The sequence below is a fragment of the Pagrus pagrus genome (assembly GCF_965226575.1).
Source record: "Pagrus pagrus genome assembly, chromosome: 15".
Taxonomy (NCBI): Eukaryota; Metazoa; Chordata; class Actinopteri; order Spariformes; family Sparidae; genus Pagrus; species Pagrus pagrus.
Window position 1 is genome coordinate 29086297 of NC_140199.1, and position 19202 is coordinate 29105498.

The following is a 19202-nucleotide window of genomic DNA, read 5'->3' on the forward strand; positions in this document are numbered from 1 at the left end:
TCCCAGTTCATGTCATGGATTTTCATTCAGTTCACGGGACCTTGCAAAATCCAATAGCTGTGCTACAAATGCATGTTTAGTTATGAATTTTCAAAGTTTGGTCCTTTTTGTAATTCTTTGTTTGAGTATTCTAAACCGTACCATCGCTCATTTTCACGGATTCAGTGTAAATTTGTACTGAATATACAAGAAACCCTAAGGAAACTTGGCAACATCTATTCATTTAAATAGTTGTTGCTGAATGGTTGCATTAATAAAAATGATAACAAAAAGACATTTTTTACCAGAACAAAGGATCTGTCATTTTTTCAAAAATTCATATCTCCACTCGTTTTCACTTTCTTGCCACCAAATGTTGGTTTGTGTAGTATTAATGTAGTTCTGTCACACCCATAAGTCATTATGTCCTGATTAAAAAGTGAGTGACACACATATTTGTTCTGTGATTGACTTTAAGGTTTTCTATCTTTGTATGATACCTATTGAGTCTGTTTTTCATTGGTTTCAGGACATTTTTAAGTTCCAGCTTGTAATGATTTTGCTAGTTGCATACTAGATGATGACATCTTGTTCTGTGTGTCTTGACAAAATATTAATCTTAATTCCTTAGCTCAATACACATACTATTTTGTTATTCAGATTAAACAATTAAATAATATATGAAAGCATTTTTTAAATAATACTGTTTGTTTTGCATTCCATTTTGCCGTATCCAATTAAACCTGTTTCAGGTGGGATTATCCAAGACTTGCCGTGTTGGTTTCAATGCTTTTAGTTGATTATGTCAGAAATTAGTGCAGAAAAGTTTGGGATTAAGGGATTAAGATTGATATTATGTCAGTCAATCAATCTTTATTTGTATAGCGTCTGTAGTAGTGTTCAACATAAAGCTCAATTTGGCTCCTATCAATTCACAACAAAAGTCATCTGATGACACTTTCCAAATTGAGCAGGTCTAGACCACGCTCCTTGATCAATGTATTTACAGAGACCCAACATTTCCCCCATGAACAAGCACTTGGCGACAAGTGTCCTCGCATACGGAACACGATGACATCATCTAGTGTGCAACAAACCAAACCAAGCACTTGACTTGCAAAGTTCCAGAACCCAATGAAAAACTAAATAGTCCTTCAAGGGAAAATCTATGATCAAAATAACCCCAAAAGTGTTTTTTTTAGTTTCAAAGCTGTTTTTAGAGATACTTTTGTTTTCGCTACCTGTAATCCACAAGAGAGATCTCTTCTCCTTATGAGGCTGTCATCAGTGCGGGGGCCAGCTCGCTCAGCCTGCACGCACACAGACAGACCTGCTCTGTTGACAGTGAGCTTTAAAGTCTGGTTAAACTTCAGTAAGTTGCTGTTCACATTTCACAAAGTTTGATGTTTCTCATAAATCAAAAACGCACCAAATTGAGCATTTTATCTATTTATTTATTTTTCTTTCTTTTTTTCCCTCAATGGAGTCTGGAGACTTTCCCCACAAGATTCAAAGAACTAGCCTTTATTGGTTACTGTTTACTGTATTTGTAAAATTTGAAATGTTACCATTAATAAAATGTTGTCTTATTTCATATATTTAATGTCAATGATAATATCGGCTAAAACAGTGTTCTAACAGCTGTTGGCATGTAAGATGCGCTTTAGACACAGAAGCAGTTAGGCTGGTACAGTGGTGCTCTGACAAAGGACAGAAATAACAATGTATTGCATCTAATACCGAATTTACAGAAAGGCTTTAATGATTTATGATTTGTCACAGCCCTTTTGCAGTCTGTTAAGTTTCTCCTCACTTAACAACTCTTAAAATCACACAATCTGTAAGGGAGCTTGTGGATAGAGTTCAGTGCTTAGTTGAAACAGACAGCATGTTCACAAACATCTGCTAATGACATAGACAAATGCACTTCTGATCTCACCAGTTCAGCTAACCTCAGTAATCTTATCCATATCCCTCCACTTATCAGCCCCTCACACAGCAATGCACCTCAAAAAATAAAAATGGCTCTATTAAATGTCAGGTCACTTACAAATAAATAATTTTTAATAAATGAACTCATTAGCACCCACAGTTTAGATTTAACTTTACTAACTGAAACCTGGCTGGATAAAAATGGAACCGCTACACTCATTGAGACTGCGCCTCCAAACTTCAATTTCTTCCATACCACTAGGACTGATAGGAGAGGTGGTGGGATTGCTGCTGTCTTCTCTGATATTTATGGCTGTAAGGAAGTCCATCTTGGTGAATTCATATCATTTGAATACTAAAGCTGTTTACCGTCCACCAAAATCCAAATGTGGATTTCTGGAAGAACTTTCTCAGCTATTATCTCAGGTTTCCACTGATTATGACTGTCTTATTATATCTGGTGACTTTAATATTCACATTGACATTAAAACTGATCCAGATGCCATAAGCTTTATTAGTCTGCTGGAGGCATTTGACCTCTCTCAACATGTCCGTGGATCCACCCACAATAAAGGACATACTCTTGACCTTGTCATCTCAAAAGGACTTAACATTACAACGCCTCTTGTTGTGGATGTAGCCTTTTCTGATCACTGTTGCATTTATTTTGATGTTTCTGCTTTCCCTGTACAACATAACAGTTCCCGATTACTCAAAAGACGCATAATTAATGACAATACTATTGAAAGCTTTCAAAAAATTGTAAATGAGATGTCATTGTCCATGATATCTTCAACTGGGGACCTTGTGGACAATTTCAACTCAAAGATACAGAGTGTATTTGACAAAATTGCACCACTCAAAACTAAATATGTAAAAAAACAAAAGGCTCCCTGGAGAAATTAAGTGCACATCAGATACTTAAAGAGAAAGTGTCGTCAGGCAGAGTGACAGTGGAGAAAAACAAGACTTCAGGTTCACAATGACATCTATAAGGATAAACTGAATGAATATAACAAAGCAATTAAACAAGCTAGACAATCATTCTTTTCTAAAATCATCAATGAAAATATTAATAATAGCAAAGTGCTTTTCTCCACTGTTGACAGACTTGTTAACCCACCATCCACCATTCCTTCAGAAATGTTGTCCTCAGAAAAATGTGATCAATTTGCTTCTTTCTTTAATAACAAAATCATTACTATTAGACAAAACATTACTGCTCTAAAATCTATAACTGAACTTGCCCTTCCTCTCTCCAGGAATTCCACCTGTGTCGTGTCTCACTTTAAATGTTTAAATCTGACAGAGCTCGACAATATTGTTGGTCAGCTCAGGTCCTCCATCTGCTGCCTGGATCCTCTCCCAACTGCTTTTTTCAAAAATGTCTTTAACTGCTTAGCATCAGAGGTTCTACATATCATTAACTGGTCTCTCCAGTCAGGTATATTTCCCACATCACTAAAAACAGCTGTCATCAAACCACTTCTGAAGAAAAACAATCTGGATCAAAGTGTCATTGCAAATTATAGGCCTATCTCCAACTTACCATTCCTCAGCAAAATACTTGAAAAAACTGTCTACATTCAGCTCAAGAATTATCTTGCATCAAATAGCCTTTTAGATACTTATCAGTCTGGTTTTCGGCCCCACCATAGCACAGAAACGGCACTTATCAAAGTTTTAAATGATCTACATATAAACACAGACTCCAAAAAAATCTCCATTCTTGTTCTACTTGATCTTAGTTCTGTGTTTGATACCGTTGACCACAAAATCTTACTGGAAAGGCTTGACAGGTGGGTTGGCTTGTCTGGTCCAGTTATAAATTGGTTCAGAACCTACCTTCATGATAGGCAGTTTTGTCTCCATTGGTGAATTCAACTCCAACAATATGAACATTACATGTGGGATACCACAAGGGTCAATTCTTGGACCACTGCTGTTCAATCTCTACATTATGGAGAGAATTTTGTTCCTTTATTATTCAATCAAACAGAATAGATTTGAAACCAAAAAAGAGATTTGAGAGCAAAAGAGAGTAAGTGGCAATCAAATTTTTTTTTTCTGAGATCGAAACAGAACAGGTTGCAATTGAAAAAAAAAATATGAGAGTGCATATTTCTTCAACTTCAATCAAAACTCAAAACCATTTTGCTTATAAATCAGTCCTCTTTGCTTTCAAGTTAAAAACCTTTGCTTGCAAATCAGTCCTCTTTGCTTTCAAGTTAAAAACCTTTGCTTGCAAATCAGTCCTCTTTGCTTTCAAGTTAAAAACCTTTGCTTGCAGATCAGTCCTCTTTGGTTGCAAATTCTAAAGTTTTGCTTGCGAATTCAACTGCACTTGATGGGCGGGGCCTACGCTGGTGGATGAGAGAAGAGTTTCTATTGGCTGGTTTGACCTGGCTCCAGCACTAGCTACGCCTTTCCGCATTGCACCCACTTCCCCCTTGTGCTGTGCTGCTTGGAGGTAGAGTTTAGATTCTCTGCCCGAGCCCGGACTTTTCCCACCACTATCCTCGGGCCAGCATTTGTGTGTGTTTTTTTTTTAATCATTACTTTTTCATTTGCGATCCATTCCGTTATGAATAAACAAACAACGCAGTGTACATGCTTCGTCCTTGTTGCATTATTCATTAAGATAATTGTAAACAGACTTCTGTAGTTCAAAAACCTGGGAGTTGTAGTTGAGAACGTCAGTTATAACAGCCCACTGTGGGCTGGTGAAGGGGAAGGTGATGGTCCACTTTAGTGCGGTGCCTCCGGTTACTCAAGAGACAGCAGGCAGCATGTGGGGGTTTCCACACGGCACTTTTATTCATAATACTGACCACACCATGCCAGGTCTCTACGGCACTAGATGTTATAGGCATACGCAAACGATCCAGGCCGAGGTTCTTGCACCAACACTTTACTAAATATAGACAAAATAAAATGGGGAGTCTTCGCTCTGTCGGCAGCATCCTTTCTCACGGGGAGCAGAAGTACACCTGCTCTTCTTCATCGTACAGGTTACATCACCCACTAAACAAAAGGAGGCTACATTGAATAACTCTGACTGTTACGCCACGTATTAAAAAATTGTCGGGTTTAAATCGGGCTCGGGCTCATAATTACAGTTAATGTGTCGAGCCGGGCCGGGCTCGGACACAACGGGCTCAGGTAGGGTCGGGCTTGATTTTTTGGGCCTGATCTAAGCTCTACTTGGAGGTAAGTTGATATCCTGATGCTCTTGAAACGTTTCCCATAAGTAATTAATTGCGCTATATATCATTGGCTACAGCCTGCCGTACATTCACAACAACAACAACAAAAACAACAAAAGTAATGAATTATAATGCCCTGCTGCTGCAAGCATTAGCAGCATCATGGTTGTCTCTGCTAGTCACGGCCTGAGCAGAGTAGCCTAATGAGTGAGTGAATTACAGGGAGGCGTATACAACGTAGGGCTGTGATTTAAACATTTAGTGTTGCATGGTACTCGCGGTGCCAACACGTCACGGTTCCTACACAACAGCACTACCCTGGATTACTAAACTACCTCAACTAAACTCCCAGCTCCGTTCTCACTACAGCTGTTTAATGTCAACAAACAGATCAGTGGTGCTGAAATTTGCATTTCTCTTCTATAGCCTACACATTCTACATCTCGGAGGTCAAAAGCATCATTCAGTGTCCATTAAGTCGGACCGTCTGACGCAGCTGCTCCTGTATAGACCAGTAATGCTGGCTGGTAAGAAATATGTGCGTGAATTTGTTAAATTATTCGCCACGTGTGTTTGTTGACATTAGAACAGCTGTAGTGAGAACAGAGCCGGGAGGTGTAGCAGCAGCCCGCTACACAGTGGAAACTGGCACCGCGTTCAGCGGTAGTTTAGTAATCCACGGTAGTACTGTTGTGTAGGAACCGTGACGTGTTGGCACCGCGAGTACCATGCAACACTAAATGTTTAAATCACAGCCCTACGTTGTATACGCCTCCCTGTAATTCACTCACTCATTAGGCTACTCTGCTCAGGCCGTGACTAGCAGAGACAACCATGATGCTGCTAATCAGTGTGCTTGCAGCAGCAGGGCATTATAATTCATTACTTGTGTTGTTGTTGTTGTTGTGAATGTACGGCAGGCTGTAGCCAACGATATATAGCGCAATTCATTACTTATGGGAAACGTTTCAAGGGCAACAGGCTATCAACTTACCTCCAAGCAGCACAGCAAAAGGGGGAAGTGGGTGCAATGCGGAAGGCGTAGCTGGTGCTGGAGCCAGGTCAAACCAGCCAATAGAAACTCTTCTCTCATCCACCAGCGTAGGCCCCGCCCATCAAGTGCAGCTGAATTCGCAAGCAAAACTTTAGAATTTGCAACCAAAGAGGACTGATCTGCAAGCAAAGGTTTTTAACTTGAAAGCAAAGAGGACTGATTTGCAAGCAAAGGTTTTTAACTTGAAAGCAAAGAGGACTGATTTATAAGCAAAATGGTTTTGAGTTTTGATTGAAGTTGAAGAAATATGCTCTCTCATATTTTTTTTTCAATTGCAACCTGTTCTGTTTCGATCTCAAAAAAAAAATATTTGATTTCCACTTACTCTCAAATCTCTTTTTTGGTTTCAAATCTATTCTATTTGATTGAATAATAAAGGAACAAAATTCTCTCCATACTACATGCTTCCACTCTCACGTCATACGCAAACATAATCTTAGTTACCATAATTATGCAGATGATTCGCAACTTTACATTTCACTACATCCAGATGACCTATCACCCATAATATCCCTCACTGAGTATGTCAAAGACATTAATCAATGGATGTCAGAAATTTTTTTACAACTAAACAAAGACAAAACAGAAATACTCATCTTTGGTGCACAGGCTCAGAGACAGAAAATAGCAGCACATCTCAACTCTCTCTCTCTTGACAGCAAAACTGAAGCAAGGAATCTGGGTGTAATCATCGACAGCAATCTAAATTTCAGAAGTCATATCAACCACATTACAAGATCATCTTTCTATCATCTCAAAAATATTTCCAAATTGAGGGGCTTTCTGTCAAAATCAGACTCAGAAAAATTAATCCACGCATATATAACAAGTAGACTAGATTACTGTAACGGTTTATTCACTGGACTCCCAAAATCAAGTATTCAGAGGTTACAACTAATTCAAAATGCAGCTGCACGTATTCTCACTGGTACCAAGAAATATCAACACATCACACCTGTTCTTAAATCTTTGCACTGGTTACCTGTTAGTACAAGAATCAATTTCAAAATACTACTCCTGGTTTACAAAGCACTACATGGCCTTGCACCTCAGTACATCACAGACATGCTCATCACCTACACCCCAACAAGAACACTTCGGTCAACAGGCAGTGGCAACTTACTCATTCCTCGCACCAGATCCAAAGAAGGGGAGGCAGCCTTTAGTGTATATGCCCCACGAAAATGGAACACCTTGCCTGACACAGTTAGACATGCCACATCAGTAGCCATCTTTAAAAACAGATTAAAAACATATCTTTTCTCAACAGCATTCTGTTGAAGTGTGTGTGTGTGTGTGTGTGTGTGTGTGTGTGTGTGTGTGTGTGTGTGTGTGTGTGTGTCTAAGTGTGTGTGTGTGTGTGTGTCTAAGTGTGTATGTGCTGAAGATGACATGTATGATTGTTTACTTGCACTTGCACTCTTCTTGTTTTCTATTCAATTCTGATTTTTATATAACTATGTATACCTGTTGTGAAGCACATTGAGTCTGCCTTGTGCATGAAATGCGCTTTATAAATAAAGCTGAATTGAATTGAATTGAATAGACAGGTTAATAGAGCCCCAAAACACAATTTGGTGATGCAGAAAATGCTCATTGCCACAACAAGTCTTTTGTGTGTGCGGGCTGAAACATGAGAAATCTTTCCCAAGATTTAGTTCTACGTACAGGCAGAGAAATGCACAGACTGCCGAGCTCGGAGTTCATTTCTCATCCTTATACTCATCCACTTCTGGTGTATTACAGACCTAAGTATACAAACATTTTTGATCAAAAGTAACCATTAGTCCACTGGTTGTTTAGCTACAAATATGGTGCATTCATACATTCAGTCAGAAATGAAAGTTCAGAAATTCACATTTTTGCACCATGACCAGACAAGGTCCAGCCATATACTTGGCTTCAGTCTAGCGTTGTTATGATCTCTAATGGTCATTAGAACTATAACTGTATCTGTCATTCTGTCACTGTTGTGTTGTTTTATAATAGTGTATAATGACCACATGCCCATTATGCAGTATTATTTTTGGAAAAGTGTAGTACATACCGAGTCCCCTGTGAAGACTCAAGCAGCAGTTGAGGCACCAAACCATGTGGCAGCGTGTCAACATAACACAGCAGTGTAAATTCTCTGACGCATTAGCACAAAGGTGATTGACTCACTAAAGTCTTGTGGTCCTTGCTGAAAGGGAGAATAATGTGTCCTTCATTCTTGTAGGAAATACCTTAACTCCCCCCCCCACACACACACACACACACACACATTGCCCTCCTTTCTCCTTGTGGTGAGGAGCCAGGCCCTCTCGACTCAGTCTTTTGTACCTTTGCATTAATCCTTTTATGTTGTACAGTTCGCTGTCTCAATACGCTGGCAGCACAATGCAGGTTTTTAAATGGTGCATGTGCATATGTGTTTTCCCTTCTTGCATTTGCTGTCCATAACCTTGACACATGTATGCTTGCACCAATAGTCACCCAAGATTCGGTACGCACAAAGACCCAGGAGGACATTAACATTTAACTTTGGCTCCCATTCATGAATGCGAAGGTTGAGTTTTGCATTGAATCTACAGTTCAGAAGTGTTTAGCCTGCTCATCAACCTTTGAATCCAAGGATGAATGGGATGCATTTTCTTTCCGTCTTGCTCTGAATTCACTTGACTTTAGGGAACAAGGATGTGCTTTGGTCATTTTTGTGAAGGGCCTGATTACGAAAGGCAACATTTCTAACCAGCTGTTTGCCTCTTCTGCAAGATACTGAAGGAGTTAGCGTCACTTGACTCTCCAACAGTCAGTGATTTTAGTAGATTTTTTTGTTTATGAGAGGATATAACAAAAAGTAAGATTTGGTCTAAGATTTTAGACTTATTTGAGATAATAAATTAATATTTATTTCTTTGGTTTGAATTATTCTATCCTTTACATTCACTGTACCCCCACCTCTTGCATTACTTATTAGGGCCCGAGCAGGAAACCTGCGAGGTCCCTATTGTTTTGTATGGATTATTTTTATTAGGGCCCGCGCAGGGAACCTGCAAGGACCCTATTGTTTTTGTAGTGAGCATTTTTTGTCCCAAATGATCGCATTTTTCACTGCCTGAACATACCCCAAAACTCACCAAACTTGGAATATATGTCACATCTGCCGGAAAATTTTATAATCTGTTGTCGTTGTGAATTTCCACCACTAGGTGGTGCTATAATCAAGGAAAGTGCGTTTTGCCTAATAACTCCCATATACTTTGTCGCACATTCAAAAACCTTATATCCAGGCCTTCAGTGAATTCTGCTGAATCTCGTGATATAGGCCACGCCCATATCCGCCTACCGTTTTTTTTCGCTAGCTCACAAAATGTCGCAAACCTACTTTTTCAAACTCCTCCCAGCCAATTTCACCAATTTCCACGAAACCTTGCACACAGCATCTGTGGACCCTCCTGAAAAAAAGTTATTAAAAGAATTTTGATATTCCAAAGAATACGCAACTTATTAAATAACAACTACCTGCACATTTCCTTCAAAACAGGAAGTCTTGCATATCTCCACATTGGTTCATCCGAATGACATGAAACTCAGGATAGTACTTGTGGCTCTAAGGCTCTGTGGACAATCTTGCCCTATGACCACTAGGTGGCGCTCTTTAAATTGAAGTTTTTTATATCTCCACATCGGTTGGTCGGATTAACACAAAACTTGGTACACTCATTGCCAATGCCCTCCTCAGGACATCTGTTGAAGCTTTTACCGATCCGCCACTAAGTGGTGCTCTGGTGCCAGTTTCATTAGGGCCCCAGCAGATAACCTGCGATGTCCCTATTGTTCAAAAACCATATATCCACGCGTTCCCTGAATTCTGTTGAATCTCCTGATATAGGCCACGCAAATTTGCGGCCTAGGTTTTTTTCCCGCAAATTCGCAAAATTTCCAAAACCTACTTTTTCGAACTCCTCCCAGGCAATTTCAACCGATTTGGACCAAACTTTGCAAACAGCATCTGTGGACCCTCCTCACAAAAGTTATTAAAAGAATTTTGATATTCCAAAGAATACTCAAGTTATTAAATAACTCCCTGCACATTTCGTTACAAACAGGAAGTCCTGCATATCTCCACATTGCTTTGACCGAATGACATGAAACTCAGGATACTACTTCCCCATGAGCCCCTCAGGCCCTGTGCAAAATCTTTACGGATGACCACTAGGTGGCGCTCTTTAAATTGAAGTATTTTGTATCTCACATCGGTTGCTCAGATTAACACGAAACTTGGTACAATTATTGTCAATGCCTTCCTGAGGATATCTGTTGAAGCTTTGACCGATAAGCCATTAGGTGGCGCTCTGGTGGCAGTCTAATTTCATATTTGGCACTGTGCCCACACTACAACACTTGTGGATATGAAATCCATAGGTGTGGTATAGACTGGCCCCTGTAACTCAAACACCAAAAATGACCAGCAGGTGGCGCTATTATCAACACAAAAAACGTTTTTGCCTAATAACTCCCACATAACATGCCGCACATTGTTAAACCTTATATCTACGTGTTCCCTGCATACAGCTGAATTGTGTGATGTAGGCCACGCCCACTTTCACACTACATTTCCATTCGCCAAATGTCACAAACCTACTTTTTCAAACTCCTCCCAGGCTATTTCACCGATTTGCACGAAACTTTGCATGTGGCATCTGTGGACCCGCCTGACAAAAAGTTGTCAAAAGAATTGTGATAGTCCAAAGAATGCCCAAAATATAAAATAACAATTTCCTGCACATTGTGGTCAAACAGACGGTCTTGTATATCTTGGCCAAATACAGTCCCATTACCACAAAACTTTCTAATTGTGTTCCATGGCGTGATGCCGGTTTGTGCAAAATTCAGTGCAAATCGGCCAATAGGTGTCGCTTTTATTGCTAAATGACGAACGGCTTGACTGCCTTCACTTAAATGACATTTAACCCCTTCCTGCACTGTCCCAAACACGGAGGGTTTAGACATGTGTACACAATATTCGGCCAATGGGGGCGGGTAAGCGGGATGCCCTGACGTGCGTGGACTGCGGGGGCCCGTTCATCGCTGCTTGCAGCTTTAATTTACTTATGTTACTGTAGCACCCCCTTCGGGAATTGTGAAAAATTGTACGCACTTGTGATGTGGCTGTATGTGTAAGGTTCCCAAATTTGGTTTCAAATCAATGTAGCAAAAGACTTACTGCCTCTTAAGTGCATCAGGTGATGCTTTCAAAATTTAGATGACCAGTTACAGACGAAAGGAAAGTAATATCAGAAAATGAATAATGGCATTTCCTGAGGAAAATGCATGTGGTTGCTACATCTGCACCAGCTGATTGGGGGTCAGTAACGTGTACAATAATCAAAGTTCAGTAATTGGTATATTTGTCAAAAAATTCTCTGCTTCTAGAGCTTTGCTAGCACATTCAAGGAAATTTGATTTACACTAGTGCGGAACCTAGAGGTGAATGACATCACATTTCACAGCAGCATTCACGGCAGCGTACCAAACTTTGTGGTAATTGAATTATGTTAAGAGTTGGCTGCATTTTATTTATGGCCACAAAGTGGGGCTGTTGGGACCATGCCTTAATATGTCACACTCATGCTGATAGAGAACTTGTGTACCAAGTTTCATCTTCTTAGACAAAATTGTAGAAATATGTCATAATGTTACACTTGTGTAATGTGCCTGTATGTATAACATTCCCTAATTTGGTCTCAGTTGAATGTTAAGTGCATCAGGCCATGCTTTCAAAATGTAAATAATAATATACAAACTCAGGTGAGCGTTATAAAAATTAACTCATAAGTTTTTGTTCTGAATCATTTAAATATGGTACCGATTGTGGTAAAGATTAGATGAAACATGCCTGAAGTTCTGTACCAAAAAAAGTGTGCCTACCCATAAACCTGAAATGACGGAAGAATTTTATGAAAGCAAATATTAATATATTAGTCCATTGACATCATCCAAGGAACAAACTTTGCAGATATTGTTTTGCTACATCTTATGGTACGTGATTCTAGGCCAAAACGAAAAAGACAGAACTGACCACATGGTGGCACTACTGGTACCATGCTGTAATATGTTAAACTTACACAGATGGGGCAACTGTCCACACATATGACTATTGTAGCACCTGTATTTTAAAAATTATATAAAATCATTGACAAAAAGGAGAGAAATATGCCAAATATGGCGAGATGATGATGATGATGATGATAGTCATAGTAGTAGCAACAGCTAAAATATCTTTGTGGCTTAAACCCTAATAACAATAAACTGAGACAAACTCAACAGGCATCTGCCCCTTTGGTGGTTGAAGACAACAATGTAGCAGTCACACAATAAATAGCAAAGATAACAAAAGTGTTGTTTCTGCAGCTTCCCTGCTGCAATCACACAATAAATGAAATATAATGTAAATGCATGTTAACAATCCCTGGGTCCTTTAGCATTTTTATATATATATTTTTTTTTTGTTTTTGCCGTACTCATGTCGTCCACCCACTCACCACCCACTCCTCACCTGTAGGTCTCTGCTGCACGAGAGGAAGTGCCTGGGCGTCGAGGCTTTCCTGGCTACATGTACACAGACCTGGCTACCATCTATGAGCGTGCTGGCCGAGTGGAGGGCAGAAACGGCTCCATCACCCAGATCCCCATTCTCACCATGCCCAATGATGGTGAGAGCAGCAGCAATAGAAAAAAAGCTTTCTATGCTTTAAGGTGGAGCACAAGGACATTTTCACAATTGTCATCCTTGTATGGGAAATAGATAGATTACGAACGTGTGTATTTCATGTAATTTTTTGTCCTTCAGTGCCTAAATCTCTCTGCAAAACATTGTTTTAATTACTGGAGTAGGCATCTCAAATGAACTGAGGTGACATTTTTGATGCCTGCGGTTACCATAGAGACATGTATGAAGAGCCTACTCCTATCTAGTCGAACAGGAGTCCACCATTACAACATCACAGGGAGGTGATGATGTCGGCTTTTACTTAACATTGCTGCTGTTCCCGAGGGCTCTTCATTTAGAGAAAAGGCGTCAAATATTGATGTCTCAGTTGTAGATGATGGGAATGTAAACTCAAGTGAGGAATTATATGTAGTGTTTACATTAATTATACTGCAGTATGTAACAAATACACGATTATTTGCTGGATATGTTGTAACTGATTACATTTGTGCCCCTGACAGACATCACCCATCCAATTCCTGATCTGACTGGATACATCACAGAGGGTCAGGTCTACATTGACAGACAGCTGCACAACAGACAGGTATGAGTCAGCCATTTCTGAGAGCAGTATTCTTCAAACTCAGGGCATAGAGCTGCTACTCATTCTTTGGGAAGATGGTTCCAGTGTTGGCTTTGATTCAAAATGCTACATATTATTTGTTAATTTTAGTGTGCATTCACTTATACATTCATCTATGATTTTTATAATTTAACCAGGTGAGAGAGACTTAGGATTGAATTGTCAAGAATCTTGATTGGGTTTTTTTAATGATGCTTACGTTAAAATCCTTTGTCTTCTTGAAGACAAAAGGAAGCAAGGGTAAACTACTGGCCAGCCAAATGTTGTATGTTTGAAACAAAAAAGTATTAAACCCCTTTCATACAGAAAACGTGCATGTGGACCCATTCATATGAGACAGCATTCACAGGTTAAATAGTGGTTGCGTAAACATCACTGACAAATTAAGAATTACACACACTGTATGCCCACACCTTTTCAACACACTGTAAGTACATGTATGATAGGGTAGGTGCCCAGGTACCAGTAATATATCAATTTAGTTGAGGCGTTCTGTGCGTATTAATGTCAGATAGATTAGATTATCGTGTTAACTTTGACAGCCCTTATATGTATATACTTATCAAAAGGTTTCTTTCATTATAACATAAAGCTTGTGAGCTAAGTCATTCTCTCATCATTGTTGTCCATCATTGACAATTCCAACAGAGTGAAAACAAGTGGAATAAGATGGGAAGATTTATCTCATCAGTCCACATATTAAGCACAAAGTAGATATGACCCTAAATAGACCTATACACTAAGATTTGTACTGAGAAAAAATATTCAATTATTTGTCTTAGAAACCATGTGTAGTTAATATAAAGTGGTTTTTTGTAATAACAATAAATGTAATCTGATAATCTCACCTAATCTGTGTCTTTCAGATCTACCCACCCATCAATGTGTTGCCCTCCCTGTCCCGTCTGATGAAGTCAGCCATTGGTGAGGGGATGACCAGGAAGGATCATGCTGATGTTTCTAACCAGCTGGTAAAAAAATCTTACCTATTGTGCCTCAATATTGCATTTTGTGACCTGGACATAATGTTTTTTTTTTACTATTGGATAAAGTCTGAATTAAATTTTGATGAATAACTCAATGCAATGACAAGAATATTTTTTGGAGAGGCCAGTGACAATATACAGATGCTTGATGACAGTTCTTTGATAGCCATGAAATGAATTGTTATCATTATTGATATTAATGTCTCTCCTTATCTCCAGTATGCCTGTTATGCCATCGGTAAGGACGTCCAGGCTATGAAGGCTGTGGTGGGAGAAGAGGCCCTCACCTCTGATGATCTGCTCTACCTTGAGTTCCTACAAAAGTTTGAGAAGAACTTCATTGCTCAGGGTAAGAAAATATTAAAGGAACAATTCACACATTTTCAACTTCATTTGCAGTGTTCATTGTTACATCTGCCTTTTCACAAGCATATAATTTCACCTGGGGATTGTAAACTTGTGATGGGCATGTGTTACTATATTTAAAACATGTTATAGATTAAAAGAGATTAGTAAATAATTGAAAGTAATTGTTAGTATCAGTTGGTAGGTATTATAGTTGGATACCTAGTGTACATGCAGTACCTAAAAATGTTTGCAAATTGCCAGCGCTCCTGCACATGCTGCCCCAGTTGTGAGTCTACCACAGAGACATGTAATGTTGTTTTATTTATTCAGCAAGGGGGCAGGAAAAATCCTATTTAGTGGTTAGTCCTGTACTACGTATACTGTGTAGACCTTTAGAACAGATTGGACTGGTCACTGCTTTCACGTAGTGGTAGTGAAACTTTAAATACCCAGAACAAACAGTTCAGCAGGAAGGAAAATGGATGAATGAGACTACTTACAGAAACTTACTCCATAGTGATAAAAAAAAAGGAAATTTAGAACAGAAGTGAGAATCAGGGCAGTACAAGAGGGCTCTTGGAATTTAATTGTATTCCCAGGGGGATGCAACATTTAGAGGGCAAGTGAATGTGGGGGTGTGAAGATGCACAGATGTCTCTACCTGGTCTCTCACACTGACACTAAGTGGTCTTGAAGGCCAGTTTGTGATTCAGGTTTCTACATGGCCTTTACAATGGCCCGCCTTCACTACATTTCATTTGCCTTTTTTCTCAAGTATTCACAATTAATGCCCATGATAATTGACTTTGATTGCAAATACTACACATTATGCCAAGTGCTGTCAAAGATGCCTGTTACCTGTTTTATCGTATAGAATTAAGATCAGAACACATGTAAAGTGGTATTAAGAAAAAACAAGGAACTCACAGTGGAAACAGATGTTCAGGTTATGGAGTTCTTTTGCTCATCTATTACAGTGTATTGCTTTGAAAAGTCGTGGATGAAGAGTCATTCACATTGTAGTTCTGAATTTATGTTTGTCCCTGGAAAGTATTGATCTGTGTAGCTGCTTGGTTGTACCATTTTCCATCTCTCTCGCTCTCTCTCTCTCTAGGTACTGTAGATACAGAGCTGTATTTTCTCTTTTGAACACTGGTGGATTCAACAAAAGAAATGTTGTAGCATTTTCAACTGAAATAAAAATATACAGTAAAAATAAAACACAATGTATTTAGGGACAAAGTAGACCTTAGGTCAAATGTCCCACAGTGTGTGTAACCAGCATGAGGAGGAGGGATTATACCATTACCATTTAAAAGGGAAATAAACAGACTTTCCAACCGTTTAAGATTTATTGCTAAGAAGAATCCTTTCAACAAAGAAATAATCTACCAAACACAAATTTCCTTACTTGTGCTATGTTTATTTTTCATACCCAGGAAGTTGCGCTTTTTTGGGTTTGAAACACCACTGAGCAGCTTTCATAGGAATGAACGGGGCTCCACCTCCAACTTGGTGTCTGGTCCTAAAACATCCTTGAATAGACTGCATCCCAAATTCCTTACTTAACCCATTAAGGCCTAAAACGCCCAAAAAAAATGCCTGTAAAACCTATGGGCGATTTTGGAAAGAACCCCTAAAACCTGAGGTTTTTCTGGAAAAATCTGCCATTGTTTACAATCTGCCTGAAGCACATGTAAGAATCACCCTCCTTATTATGAGCCTATCAGCGGCAGAGTAGGGCGGGTCTTCACTGATAGACAGCCTATCATGTGTACCCTAGTGAGTCATGATGAATTTGATTGGCCATGAGTCGGGAAATGGCCGGAAATGTACTGAGAACTACAAAATGACGTATCCGCTTTCCTGGCCTCAAAGGTAGAAATGTGCAACAGCGCCCCCGGCTTCAAAGGTAGAAATGCGCACATGCTCTCCCGGTCTAAATGGGTTAATTACACGCCACCTTCGGATGTTGATAACACGTCATCACTTCGCGTGGCACAATTTAGCGTGTTCATCCGGGTCTTACATTAAGATCAAAGCCGAGCCAAGGTAATAAAAGCCTGGGTCTACTGCAGTCAGTTGACTTGGGTGTAAATGCCGAGTTTACACATTCCCATTGCACACAAAAGCCTGATCTTAGCGGGATTAAGTGGGATTTTTGACCAGTGGAAAAGGGGTTTTGGGAAGCACTAGAATTGTTAATCAAGTTTTACAGACGGTAGCTTTAAAATGACTCCAAAAAGGTGCTGAAGACGAGCTTAAAACCTTCATTGTTGCCTTCTATGAGATACATTAAACTGTTGAATGTCCCTTTCAAGTATCTTGTAGACGCTTTGTACCATAAAGAAGTCATAGGTGTTTAGATGATCAATGTAAAGATTCCATTATATTCAGTCTTCAGAGTCTGTACAGTGTCCTCCATCTATTGATGCCAATGACAAATGGGTGCTTGTCAGATGGTTACCGGACCGTGACAAAAGAAAATAAAATGAAATCTTCAAATCTCAAACTTTATCCTTGATCAGGAATTGATGACATCAAGTCATAAACAATTTGAGACCTTACTATCGTCACAATGAAAAACAAACAGAAGTGCCTGTATGTCTTGTGCTTTCTTAGTATTTGGCAAATGGCAGACCAACTAGTATGATTATTTATACAACACACTTTATTACTCTATTTTTGATGATGAAACAAGAGTTACTTCAGAACAGAGTAGATTGAATGTTGGACACATTTGTCATAACCATTTTATGTGATAATATGTCAATGTTGTATGTACAACCAGAGTTCACAAATTCAATTAGTGCAGCTTTAACAGTGAATTTCTTCGTATTTTTTTCCTTAGGGTCAAATTTCAAGAACATTTTTTGTTTAATGTGTTGTACAGTTGAGAATGCGTGTGCACGAGACAGCCCAAGCTGACATGATGTTGTTATGGATGCTAACCCGCCCCATTGGTGGCCCCTCTGTCTCCCTCAGGACCATACGACAACAGGACAGTGTATGAAACTCTGGACATTGGTTGGCAGCTGCTGCGAATCTTCCCCAAGGAGATGCTCAAGAGGATTCCTCAGAGCACCTTGGCTGAGTTTTACCCGAGGGAGTCTGCCCGTCACTGAGGCGCCCTAAGGGATGCTCTGGTTCTCGCCCCGCTCACCTTTCTACCCACTATCCTCCTCTCCCTTTATTCCTGTCTCTCATCTCATCCTACAGTCCTGCACTTCAGAGACTGAAAGACCCTCACCATTCCCAGACCTCACCTCCACATTCTCCATTGTTCTGATTACTCCAAGCTCATTTGCTTCTTGTGAATCAACTCACCCCAACACCACCCCTATTGGCCTAGCCTGAATGAGAACAGGGCAATAACCTCCCCCCTCTGTAATGTACTGTAGTGTACCTGTGTTCAGAAGTGTATGGAAAGTGTCTGTGGTTAAAAAGTCTAACATATGAACATATCCTTGAGATTATAGATCAGTTTGAATATTGGGCTGTCTTACTGCTGTTACTACTATTTAAAAAGAAAAATGCTATGTAATATTGTTGTCTATGGGTTGTAAACATAACACATGAAGTACAGAACCCCTGCAACCAGAACCAGCAGGTGAAGCTCATGAAGTTGGGTTTTTATTGAGACTGTCAGAAATATTGATTCTACTTGATTTTCATTTTCTAAACTTAAAGGTACACATTGAGTGAACAACACAAACTCACAGCTTCACAAATGGGGCATAACAAATGTCCCGATGTACTTCTTGTTTCCTGAGGGGAGATTTTATAGTCAAGTTTTCCTCTAACTAACTCTGTATTGTTTATCATCAGCAACTGCTGTGTTATTTCATGCCAGTGGCTTCAAGTTGGCTATTGCTCAGATGTTCTTGTGTCAGCATTGTCAACATGCTGAGGAAAGCATTTTCAGTAGAGACAAACTTTGGCCACAAGCAGAGTTGAGATGTTTACTCAGTTTTGCTCCCAGTACTTTGACTCCTTTCTGCCCTCTTGCTTCCTCTACCTACTCTGGAAAGAATACAGTGGATGTTTACATTATTTTGTTTTGTGTTTGTGTTGTGAAAAATGAGTAAATAAGAGTATATTAAACATTCCCATCTGTTTGCAGAAGCAAATTCTTTGTTGTGCTACGATCATTGTTTTTGTGAGTTTGTGGCCATGAATAAATTAACTTAAATATGCAGTTGTCTCATTTCTATACACCAATCATTCAGCCCATACTGTCTATATGACATAGAGAAGTCTTTATGCAGTTGATTAGTCAGCCCTCACTGTCGTGATGCAGACTCCTCAGTGAACAGATGTAGGCCTCATTTACCAGTCCCATCTGACAATTTGTAGAGTG

The 19202-nt window shown here is 39.5% G+C and overlaps 1 protein-coding gene across 1 annotated transcript in view; it reads left to right on the top strand.

The window, feature by feature from the left end:
* The window catches only part of atp6v1ba (ATPase, H+ transporting, lysosomal, V1 subunit B, member a), an 83833-nt gene extending 64795 nt beyond the window's left edge, over positions 1-19038 (top strand). Inside the window, exons 10-14 of the mRNA XM_084375363.1 lie at positions 12719-12869; positions 13387-13469; positions 14375-14479; positions 14714-14843; positions 17828-19038. Of these exons, the coding sequence (XP_084231489.1) occupies positions 12719-12869; positions 13387-13469; positions 14375-14479; positions 14714-14843; positions 17828-17967 (609 nt within the window). The 3' untranslated portion in view covers positions 17968-19038. The remainder of the gene's footprint in view (positions 1-12718; positions 12870-13386; positions 13470-14374; positions 14480-14713; positions 14844-17827) is intronic.
* Positions 19039-19202: the final 164 nt, after the last annotated feature.